The following is a 12,500-nucleotide window of genomic DNA, read 5'->3' as shown; positions in this document are numbered from 1 at the left end:
CGTGAAAAAATTATTGTTCGGATAATTAGCTTTTCATTTCATAGTGAATAATAATATGTGTTTTTTTTACAACGTAGCCATCATCAAACTGAGAGTTTCTACCTCTCTCTCTCTCTCTCTCTCTCTTTCTCTATACTCTCGTACATCGTCTTTGTGAGATATACATATCGAAAAAGTGAAAAATGCGAAAAATAATTTCACGACTGTAAGAATCGCCGGCGTCCATCGTAGTCGTGGTTAATTCGCCGGTTAAAGAATTAAAATAATTACATTAAGTAAAGAGACAAAGGAAGATGGTTCCTTTTCTCTACGGCGGTTTATTAAAGCTCGCTTGCACAACTTTATGATAAAGGCTCGTTAAAACATCATGCACATCTCCATGTATTTTTCTCTTGGTATATGATATAAACGTTTTAACGTGGGTAAACATTTTTCGCGAAGAAAACATGACGTACGTATGAATGTACGTTCCCTATTACTTTTTTGTGTTAACAAACGAGTCGGACATTTGATCATTTAAACGAACGTAAAATCTTATTAAATGATTTTCAATCTCTGTTCTTTCGTTTACGCGAAAATACAAATGTCAAGAAAAATGCTTGAAATTAATATATATATATATTACATATACGATGAAACGGATAATAAATTAAACGAGTCAGTCTATCAGTCCATAGTTTGTCACTATATAAAACGAAGTTACTACGGTGTATCACCAGTCTATAGAAATTGACGTGTGACAGATTTGACGGAAACGAGCTCGATTCTTCCCTGGCGATACGAGCATTTGAAATTTCCTCCGAAAAATTACCGGTCTCGATTCGTTCTTCTGCACGAGTTAAATTCAAACGAATTTTTCCAATTCGTAACAGTCCTAAAATTTAACATTTTATCCATTTCCTGAAGTATCGAAAAGTCAATACTCGATAAAAAGAAAAAATAGATACGCCGTATCCGTTTGTTTACATTGTTTCCTCCCCCCCCCCCCCCTTTCTTTATTTCTTTCTTTTTTTTTTTCCTTTCTTCCTTTCTTTCTTTCTTTTTTTTCTTCTTTTTTTTTTCTTTTTTTTTTTTTTTTTTTTTTTTTTTTTTTTTTTTTCGACGATGTTAGAAGTCATATTGACGTATGTTATTCGAGATAATCGATTAATCACGCAGAGATATTTGGGCAAGCGAGGTTGAAAGATCGAAAATAAATTTGTATGTTTCCATTTATGTAAATATACTTGGCGTAGGGTAGCCTTTATGCAACTGTCATGTGCAATTCATACGGAATGATCGATTCGTCCGTCCGCATATTTTCTATCTCGATATATAAATAGGTATGCAGGTACGTTGTGACAGTTGAAGCCTCGTCGATATCCGTTACGTGTACGTGCGAGTATTTTAATCTGGATCCGACGTTTTTCCGCTCTTCTCTCTTTCTCTCTCTCTCTCTCTCTCTCTCTCTCTCTCTCTCTTTCTCTTCCTGAGAAAAAAGCGAATTTGTCAATTTTTCAACCGGCGGACACGCCCGAAGCTTTAGCTCGCATCGACTTTCACGAGTTCGTTCGCACTGTATTTTCTGTTCGTACAAAAAGAGAAAGAGAGAAAGAGAGAAAGAGAAAGAGATAGAGAGAAAGAAAGGGGGGAAAAAAGCAAGAAGAAAAGGAGAAAAAATAGTGAATGAGAGAGAGAGAGAGAGAGAGAGAGAGAGAGAAAGAGAAAGAGAAAGAGAAAAAGAGAAAGAGAGGCACGTCGAGCCACAGTGATCCTGATCAGCGTTTAAAAGCTGAAGGTAGAAAGATTCGTTGGACGAGGATCGCGTTTTATCGTCGGTTCGCGTTAACCAAAAAAAGTGGAGAATTCCGGTCGCCCTTCGAAAGCGCAATAACGCGACTTTCGTTTGACGCGAGAGCGCCACCCATCCTAGTAGCACCCATTCCGTCCTGTCCCTCCTTCCCTTCCAACCTCCCTTCCTCTCCCTTCCCCTCTTTCTCTATCTATCTATTTCTCTTCCTCTCTTCCACTTCCTATTTCCCTTGTATCCTTGTTCCCTCGTGCACATGAGTATTTTAAATGATTCGAGTACGCTGGTACGCTGGATGGCGTAAGCTCAAATTACTCGTAGGGAAACGCGATATCGTCGAGTACATATACGCACTAGTGCGAAGAGAGCGGTTGAGAGAGAGAGAGAGAGAGAGAGAGAGAGAGAGAGAGAGAGAGAGAGAGAGAGAGAGGAGCCTTTTGGACGACAGTTAACGAAGAGCTCGATGCGAGAAATGGATATCTAACGAGGGAAAAAGATAAAAAAAAAGTGGAAGAGTGAGAAAGAGACAGAGAGAGAGAGAGAGAGAGAGAGAGAGAGAGAGAGAGAGAGAGAGAATTCGATATATTGACGTCGTAGAATCGTCCTGGAAAAGATGAGGTGCAAAGGCAGTTCTATCGTCTAAGAATGGCTTTTTCGATCTTTTTCTCTTTTATCACTTCTTCTACTTTTTCTACTTTCCCTCAACATTTCTTAACCCCTTTTCTAATATATCACCATTCTATTCGACATGGACGAGCCACTTCGCCACAATCTTCAGAATTATTTCGAGAGAGAAAAAGAGAGAACTATGGGATAGGTAACATAACCAAGACGCGACAACGTCTGGTTGAACGTTCCTAAAAGTGCATCGCGCATAAGACTGTCTTTTGGTCTAACGACCGGATGTGCATTAGAAGCCGACTCATATGACGACTTTTTCTTTTTCTTCTTTCTCTTTTTTTTTCTTCTTTTTCTCTTTCTACTACTACTACTTCTTCTTCTTCTTCTTCTTCTTCTTCTTTTTCTTCTTCTTCTTTTTCTCGGCTCGTAAAAATCTACGAAGTCGCAAGAAGCATCGTTTTGCTGCGAACGCGTCCGACCACGCTAAGACTTTTACTACTTCGACTTCGAATCTTTTTACGGATAAAATCGAATCTAATGTTAAGAGAATTCTCTTGTTTTCTACTTCGTTCTTTTCTTTTTTTCTTCCTTCCTCCCTTCCATTCCTTCGTTCCTTTTCTTTCTTCCTTGTCTTTCTTTCTTGCTTTTTTTAAACCCCACTCCTTCTCCCCTCCCACCGAAAGAAAATCTTGCAATTAATGAGAAACAGGCAGGTGTATCAGAAAGAACAGAGAAGAAGAAAAAAGCGAAAAGGACAAGAAAAAGAAAGGAGGGCAAAGGGTAGAATGGAGTTTGGGGAAGGAGTGAGAGAAAGAGAAAGAGAGAGAGAGAGAGAGAGAGAGAGAGAAAAGGAGGAGAAGAGGAGAAGAGGAGGAAGGCAAAAAAGAAGGAGAGGAGAATGGTGAAGAGGAGAAAAGCAGAGGTGGGGAAGAAGTTCCAGCTGTGTCCGATTGCATCGGACTCGAGGAGAATTATGCGATGCGGAAAGACGCGGATGAGGTCGAGCAAGTGTGCCGAACGAGTCGTGCTCATGCCCGTAAGAAACCGCTATTGCTCCCTCGGGATATCTCTGGTATCGTCTGAGCTACTCCTAAATGCACTCAGGAAACCGGATGTAAATTGCTGTTGTGCAATTTAATTAATTAAACCATCGTACCGCCTGCCATCATGATTGCCACTCGTCCGTTGTTCCTTCTTTTTGTCCTTTTTTTCTTCTTCTTCTTCCTTTTTTTTTTTTTCTTTTTTCAAATCTTTTTCTTCCCTTTTACGTTAGTATTCTCTCGTTTCTCGATACACGCACATCGCTATTCTATTCTCTGCTTCATTAAATTAAATCAAGAAACGTGTTACAGGCGGATCCTTCAATTAAATTCTATAAATGTTTTCATATTTCATATGAAACGTACACTCGAATACCTCGAATGAATGATCTAAATTTGTTTCATCGAGTTTTGTTAAAAATTTCTGGTAGTTACTTTTTTTTCTTTTTTTTTTTTTTTTTTCTTTTATTGAAAATTAATTAACGTTGTCCAAGAACAAGTGAAATTTTTTAAATGAAAAATTAAATGTCTCGTTAACTATTAGATATAATAGTAATAATAAAATTATCCATTAAAAACGATTGATAAGCATTACAATTTCCGTGTTGTGTGTGTGTGTGTGTGTGTGTGTGTTTTTTCTTCTTTTCTTTTTTTCTTTTTATAAGCACACAAGAATTTTTCATATTTTTATAATACACATCATTCGAAAGTTATGCCAAAAGCAGATGATATATTGTTTCATCCGTAGGAATTTATTTTAATTAATAAAATATTTTATTTCAATAACGTTAACTTATACATGTCTTTGCCATATTATGAAATAAATAATACCAGTATGTACATACATATGTACATACATAGATCATTTTCGAAATTCAGCTTTGACAAATATTAGTATTGGCATCTATTGAAAAACGCTTGACAAATTTAAAAAAAAAAAAAAAAAAAAAAAAAAAAAAAAAAAAAAAAAAAAAAGGAAAAAAAGGAGAAAAAATGAAGAAAAAATAGCGATAAACATTGTATGTACACAAAATCTATGTACAATGTACATACATATATACACACATACGTATATGACTTTAAAACATTTTGCGAGATTCGTTAAACGTGCAAGCATGAAACACATCCCATATATACATATATTTACGTGTGTGTGTGTGTATGTGTGTGTATGCATGTGTGTATGTACATTGTAATATTAATGTTGATGTTTTCGCATCATACCCTGTAACTATTCTACGGTAAATCGTTCATTATAAGTTTTAATGTTGTTCGGCGTTTTACCATTTTGATAGCGTCAATAATAAAATAAAGAAGCGAACGTATGTATGTACGAACAATAGGTACTTTAATTGGAGATAAACCAGAAAAGCCGATTGTTTCAATATATCAAAAAAATTCTTTTGGAAATTTTCGATAAAATAATTAGTAAAGGGTTCGAATAATTTGAAATATTTGTTGAACTTTTAATCTTGCTTTTCATTCGTTCCTATCTACTTTGTGCTCTTTTCTTTCTCTTTCTCTTTCTCTTTCTCTCTTTTTTTTTCTGTTTTTTCTTTCCTTTTTTTTCTCTCTCTCCTCTTTCTTTCGTTCTTTTCCTTTTTTTCTTTTATTTATTTATTTATTTATTTTTTTTTTTTTTTTTTTTTTTTTTTTTTCTGATAAAACCTTACGATCTTTATAACGACGTTAAAGATAGCGCAAAAGCTCGTGTCGTCGAAATTTATATGGTTCCACGGACTTTTATATGCATAAGCGTAGATCCGATCCCACGGGATCGTGCTAACAATTTTTTATCAACTTTTTATCCTGACTAATTCATTCTCCACTGGTATAAAAGAAATACATTATAAAATCAGTCTTAAAAATTATCATTATTATTATTATCATTAATATTATTATTATTATTATTGTTATTATTATTATTATTATTATTCTCATTATTATTATTATTATTATTATTATTATTATTATTATTATTATTATCATTATAATAATTATTAAAATCATTATTATTATTATTACTATTATCATCATTGTCATTGTCATCATTATCATCTTTTCCTTTATTGCACGATAATAAAAGCTTCCTGTAATATTTACGGATCGATACGGTCATTTTCATATTTCTGAAAGAAAGAGGAGCAAGTTTTCTGTATATCACGTATGTGATATGATTGTACGTTTTCCAACGATTCCCTCATTCGTTGCATATTCATGCATGGCTTTTCATTAATCGACTCGTATCGTTTTTCATAATCACATTTGAATAATAAAGAAGAGAGATACGGATGGGAAGAGAGAGAGAGAGAGAGAGAGAGAGAGAGAGAGAAAGAGATAGGTAGATCGATCATCATCGAACAAGGTTTTTCATCATAGAATTGATGTCAACGTGACGTCATCAATGCAAGCATTTTTCCGATTTTAATCGATTATCAGTGTAGACAGCATCGTGTATTCAGTATTTTTTTCCGGACACCTGATAAAGTTTGTCGAAAAAAAAAAAGAAAAAAAGATAAAAAAATTAAAAAAGAAAAATTGTTTGCATTCACGTCACGTTTGTTCGTTCAATACAATACCCCTCCCCCCTCAACCACCACCCCCGTACGCATCAACGATGATAATTATTAAATTCTACTTAATAAATCATACTAATTTACTAATTGTATTTCGTGTCATTAAAGTGCGTCGAGGCGTACAAATAATTCACGATTATTAAATATCGAGTGACTCTAATTTAATGGAGAATATCGCTCGATAAAATATGTAACGAAGCGTGCTTTGTTTGTGCCGTAACGAGCATAATGATTCGTGCGCATCGTTCGATAGGAATAATTGAAAATATGAGAGAATTTCTTACGCTTCGATAAAACGCAAGCGTTAATTAATAAATAGCCAAACGAGAGAGAAAAGGAATTTGTTTGTGGTTCGTGGATGCAAAAAATCAACTAGAGGTAAACTAATAATCAAACTCCGTTGGAAATTTTCAAAAGGTCTTTATTATATATGCTTCTAGTAATGTGTACGTAATTTGCTACCACCTACCTACCTACCTACCTACCTACCTACCTACCTACCTACCTACCTACCTACCTACCTACCTACCTACCTACCTACTCGACCTATGATGATCGGCTATTTCCAAACTCATGTTATATCTTTATGTATACCACAAGATTAAACTCACGTATGTATATATATATATATATATATATATATATATATATATATATACCATTAAAATTATGAATTCTTTTTTCTTTTTATCTCTACCGTATTGCTTCGTTGCATTCGAATCGACCGTATCGAGTATCGCTATGATCTCATTCCAAAAAGTATACCACGCAATATTACATTCTAAGGATTCGTCCAACAACCCTCTGATAGCGATAAATTATAGCTAATATCGTGTACGTTCTTATCGATTTTTAATTGATATGATTCTTTTAGGTCATTACATATCTCTAAAGATTTTGTTCTTTTTTTTTTTGTTTCTTCTTTCTGTCTTTTTTTTTTTTTTTTTTTTTTTTTTTTTTGTTTTTCATTAATTGGAAATAAAGAAAAATTCGAATTCGAAAAGTTCGAAAGGAGAGACATTAATTTCCAATACGAATTAAGTATCGTGCGTTATCGATCCTACACGATAAACTATGTCCGGATAGTGTAGAAACAAAAAGGAGCGTAATCGAGACGAAGGTGCTCGTAAAATTTAGCAACGAATGAACGCGAACAGGAACGAACGAGCGTCGAAACGAGAGAAACGAGCTCTCTATCGTGAAAAGCACCTACTATATACACATCCATATATATATATATGTATATATATATATATATACATATACAAAATGTATCTATATCGAAATATATTTTTACTCGTTCTACCTTCAACGTACGAACGCTAAACGATTCGCGTTTCACAGGACTGGATAGTGGATGGATAGTGGTTAACGGGGGAAGTAAATTATAACAAACCGCGCATATCCGAGTGGTCTTTCTTTTTACAATGCTCGCTCGTTTCATTTTACTTCTTTTCGTTTTATCCCCGTGGAGATCCACTGTGTGAAAAAGAGAAAGAGAGAGAGAGAGAGAGAGAGAGAAAGAGAGGGAGACTAACTTTTATAAGTACTTTTGTAGAAAGTACCGAGTTTCTCTCTCTCTCTCTCTCTCTCTCTCTCTCTCACTCTCTTTTTCTCTTTCTCGCTTTATCTCCCTTTTGGTGATTTTTCGACTTTTGTTTACATTCAAATCGACCGGCTGTAAATTCGAAGAGATTCATCGACGTCCAAAAGTAGAAACTCCCGAAGTCGTCTATGCATAAAAGCAATCCTTTTCTCTCTCTCTCTCTCTCTCTCTCTCTTCTTCTTCTTCTTCTTCTTCTTCTTCTTCTTCAATTCGTTTTTATCTCTCTTTTTCTTTTTTTCTCTCTTTTCACTTTTCTTGCATCCAAAAGTATACTGTGAAGAGAATAATAATGATGTCATCACATTGGTACAGTCACCGGAAAGTAATACAAATTTTATATCCCCTTTTCATAGGTCGAACAACTCGTAAGACAAATATACGTACTTATCGTTCCTTCCGCCTCGTGAAACGACTTACGACCTACGAAATTTCCCATGGCTACAATGTAAACTCAGCCGTTCCTTTTTATCGTTGTACAACACATATGTATAAGTACCGTCCTACGTATCTCATACAATCCTTATAACGTTACTATTGAGATTCTCTCTCATTCGCGCGCGAGCGAGCGAGCGCTCATTCTCGCTCTCTTGCATGATGATATACGTCGATTCTACTCGAGATTTCAGATTCGTCGTAAAGAAGAGACGACTCGTAAAAGAATTGCATTAAAGTTAACGTTCGGCCGTTAAGAAACGTCCCGATAAAATAAAATCTTAATCCCTTCCAACCTTCGCTTCGGAGAGATTTAAGATCCTCGTACTTTGTGTTTTTTTGTTTCCTTTTTTTTTCTCTCTTTTTTTTTCTTTTTTGCCCCTTCTTCCGTCTCATTCCCCCCCCCCCCTCTCTCTCTCTCTCTCTCTTTCTGTCGTTTTTCTTTCTTTTATCCTTCGCACTTGCCTCGTTTCGAAAAGAAAGAAAGCTTACCACCAATCCTATCCTTCTTTCGTTTTTTATCTTTTTGTTCTTTTTTCGAATCATCCTTATAATGGCTCACGTAGTCGATTATTCTGCCCATCTCGTAGAACATCAGATATTTATTTCTCTCTCTCTCTCTCTCTCTCTCTCTCTCTCTCTCTCTCTATCTATCTATCTATCCATCTATCTATTTATCTATCTCTCTATCTATCGATCTATCTATCTCTCTTTTTCTTTCTCTTTCTATGGTTATCTATATACAAAGAGGTAGATGTTAATAAAAAATTCAAGTAATCCAATTAATAATATTTTAATACTCGCTAGCGCGAATGGAAGTATTTTAAATAGAATTTTAAAATTATTTAACAAGATCGTTTAAAAGTTTCTCGGCTATCGGCAAAGTCGTCGTCGTCGTCGTCGTCGTCGTCGTCGTCGTTGCCGTTGTTGTTGTCGTCGTCGTCGTCGTCGTCGTCGTCGTCGTCGTCGTCGTCGTCGTCGTCGTCGTCGTCGTCGTTGGTATACGACGACGAGTGGCATCACGAGAGAGTTTATACGAAAGAAGAGGAGAAGAATTTTAAACGAAACGAAATCTTTAATTCCCTTCTAGCCCGAAGGAGAAGCGGAGATTTAACATCCTTCCGCCCTTCCATCCCAAAGGCCATACCCTTCCGGTTTAATTCCTTTCCATCTTTTTCCCTCTTTCCCCTCTATCATTCTCTCTTTCTTTCGTTCCCTTTTTTTTTTCTTCTTCCTTTTCTTTTTTTTCCTTCATTTTTTTGATCCTTCTTTTTTCCCTCCTTTCCTTTTTCTTCCTTTCTTTCTTTCCTTCTTCTCTTCTCTGTTTTATCTTTTAAATTAAATGTTGTAACGGCTCGAAGATAGATCGTTTGAGATTATTCGTATAGCAGGGTATATCGAGAAAATAGAAATGGAGGCAACGTCGATAAACGAAAGTCGATTCCATAACGCTCCCCTTTATTTTCGTTTATGTTTCAGCAAAAACGGTTACGTTTGCATCATGTTTCATAAAAGGGACGAACACGTGATAGAGATGCAACTATCAAAATGGAGCCAGCAGCCGGACGACGTGTGCAACTCGAGTACATTCAACTCCCATTCGACACCGTTCACGACGTTCATTAGTAAGTCAGCAAGGATCGTTTTGGAAATATATTTTCTCTTGTATTATTCCAGTACGTGAGCTTGAACAAGAGAAACGACCGGACTTGATTATTCTAAACGAATTCGTGATAAAGAGAGAGAGAGAGAGAGAGAGAGAGAGAGAGAGAGAGAGAATCCATTCGACATCCAGCATACATATGTTATCACCACAATTTATTGATCTTTCAAATTGTCATGGCAAAGCTAAAATCGAATTTGAAGCTCTCTAAAGCAACTGCTTATCAGCTGTAAATTGAATGTTTCGTTCGAAAGAAAGAAAGAGAGAGAAAGAAAGAAAAAAAGAGACAGAGAGAGAGAGAGAGAGAGAAGGATAGATAGAGAAAGAAAGAAAGAAAGAAAGAGAAAGTTGCCGAGCGTTCTTCTCACTTCGAGTTTGACTTCGTGGCTTTCTCGATTTCCGTTATTATCCGTTATCGAGCAAGCGTGTTTCTCGCTCGACTGATCACTACCATCCCCCCCTCCCATTTCTCCTTCCTCCTCCTCCCTCCCCCTCGACTTCGAGTAATCTCGAACTTGTGAAAGTCTTTGCTGAAAGATAAAAGGAAAAAAAAAAGAAAAAAATCGACTTTACTTCTCTTTCTTTTCTTTTTTTCTTTTTCTCTCTTGCTTTTTTTCTCTTTTCTTTTTTTTTTTTTTTTTTTTTTTTTTTTTTTTCTTTTCTTATTCCTTTCTTCCAAGTTCGTTGTTGACCGAAAAAAAGAAAGACAAAGAGAGGATAAGGATAGACATAAAGAAGAAACAAGAAAGGTATAATCTCTTTGAGGAGTAAGGAGGGAAGAAGAGGGTCAAGAGGACGACGACGATGTTGGAGAGCCGTCAGTGGGAGGGACGCGCTTAATCCAAGGGAAAACTCGAACTGGAACGTGCTCGCAAACTATACACCTTGTCCGAACTTATTTGGGCGTACATACATACATACATCGAGCTATCGATCGGTCGACGATGCCAAGACGTTTACAAAATAAAAAAGAAAGAAAGAGATAGATAGATAGATAAATAGAGAGAGAGAGAGAGAGAGAGAGAAAGGAATAAAGACAATTCGTTATCTGCAAAATCGGTATCATCGAATTTAACAAAAGTATCAAAGTACGTAACAATCGTATAATTTACGAGCTATACCATTTATACGACTGTGTAAACAGTATGGTCGTGCTTTTACCTTCGAACTTATTTCAATGTACCCAGTAACATATGTTACGATACGTAGAACGTCGAAAGTTAGAAACTAGTACGCAAAATTTAACAATCAATTCGCACACTAGGTACGTCTTTACGAGCGCACACATAACATCTTTCTCTCTTTCGCGAATCTCAAATCGTTATAGCCATTACTCGATTCCATAAGCGTGACGAAGACCAACCTGGTCGTTTCGAATTTATCGTGGTTTTACTCACGATTCTCTCTCTCTCTCTCTCTCTCCCTCTCTCTCCCTCTCTCTCTCTCTCTCTCTCTCTCTTTCTTTCTCTCTCCTCACACTATTCTAACTTTCGACGTACAAATACGCGCGAGATAGCATGCCCAAACGAATAAATTCCATTCTATGTAGTTCGGTTAAAAGTGGAAATGCACGAAGGAAATATAGTCGGGAACATTGGTGTCGTTACTTTTCGTTCGCGAAATTTGAACCTCGAACGAAATATCAAGAATGAAAAAACTCTTTTCTCTTTTATTATTTTTTTTTCTTTTTTTTTTTTTTTTTTTTTTCAATCGATACAAAATCGTCTTTATATTTGAAACTTCTCTCTCTCTCTCTCTCTCTCTCTCTCTCTCTCTTTTTCTCTCTTCTTTTCTTTCTCTTCTTTTTCTAAATCAAATTCTTGATATATATATCTTTAAAAGAAAAAGAAAAGAAAAGAAGAGAAAAAAAAAAAAAGAAGATTGAACGAATAATATCCGTCCATTCAATGTCATTAGTTTTTCCTTTTTCTCTTGTTTCTTTTCATGAACTTATCAGCATCGGATCCAATGACAAGACAATGCCCGTATCTTGGTCATTACGAAATCGTTTCCGTGATGTACTGGCATAGCGCCGACAATGTCGAGGATACTGTAGGAGTGGACGGTGAGGTAAGCATAGCCAACGTCGTCGAAGTAAAGGACGTTAGAGTGACGTCGACGCCGTTCCCAAGGCGATGCCATCACGAGAGAGTTCGTTGGTTGGATATAGGATGCAGGACGCCCGATCGAATGGAGTTTGCGACCTCCTGCAGCGACGAAGCACTATCCGGTAAGATCCTTTACTATTCTCTATCCTTCGCATTAATCTTCGTTAGCACGGTTTACACGAGCAATTAACTCTAAGATATTTTGTTAATTAAATATATCGTCGAGTGGAACCATCAACAATCTCTCTCTTGTCTCTCCCTCCCTCCTTCCCTCTTCCCCCTCCCCTCCCTTTCTCTCTCTCTCTCTCTCTCTCTCTCTCTCTCAGTCTTCGTTCTTCTTGATCATTGTCTTCGTGGAATACTCGAATGTGTACACAAAAAGTTCCTTTACTTTACTAAAGGTCATACAATTCTAATCTACGAGATAAGAATATTTAAATCCAAAATACAGATATAAGCTCCGACCGATTTGTTTCTATATCCCATCTAATATCCGTCCTTTACGTAAAACAAACGTAAATACCTTTTATAGATACTTACGGTCGAAGTAGGTTTGAAAGGTTTGTCTGAGAGCGCCCGTAAACGTTAACAAGCCGAGAGTATTGAAAGGGGTATCAGAGAAAGAGGATAAGAGAGGAATGAAGGAGTAGGAGAAAGAGGAGGAG

At 36.3% G+C, this 12,500-nt stretch overlaps 1 protein-coding gene and 1 long non-coding RNA gene across 7 annotated transcripts in view; one reads left to right on the top strand and one right to left on the bottom strand.

The window, feature by feature from the left end:
- Window positions 1-12,500, top strand: part of LOC124950759 — a 269,099-nt gene that overhangs the window by 251,120 nt on the left and 5,479 nt on the right. For all 6 annotated transcript variants that reach the window (XR_007101430.1, XR_007101429.1, XM_047497992.1 and 3 more), the window contains 2 exons: window positions 9,544-9,689; window positions 11,685-11,957. Coding sequence is in view for 4 of the 6 variants with exons in the window: in XM_047497992.1 (XP_047353948.1) it covers window positions 9,544-9,689; window positions 11,685-11,957 (419 nt within the window). In the remaining 2 variants the exon portion in view is untranslated. The remainder of the gene's footprint in view (window positions 1-9,543; window positions 9,690-11,684; window positions 11,958-12,500) is intronic.
- The window catches only part of LOC124950760, a 7,273-nt gene continuing 3,614 nt past the window's right edge, over window positions 8,842-12,500 (bottom strand). The window contains exon 2 of the long non-coding RNA XR_007101431.1: window positions 8,842-9,749. This is a non-coding gene — a long non-coding RNA (uncharacterized LOC124950760). The remainder of the gene's footprint in view (window positions 9,750-12,500) is intronic.

This window comes from Vespa velutina, chromosome 7, assembly GCF_912470025.1.
Source record: "Vespa velutina chromosome 7, iVesVel2.1, whole genome shotgun sequence".
In the NCBI taxonomy this organism is placed as follows: Eukaryota; Metazoa; Arthropoda; class Insecta; order Hymenoptera; family Vespidae; genus Vespa; species Vespa velutina.
Note: the sequence above shows the minus strand (reverse complement) of the source record. Positions and strands in the feature narration are given on the sequence as shown.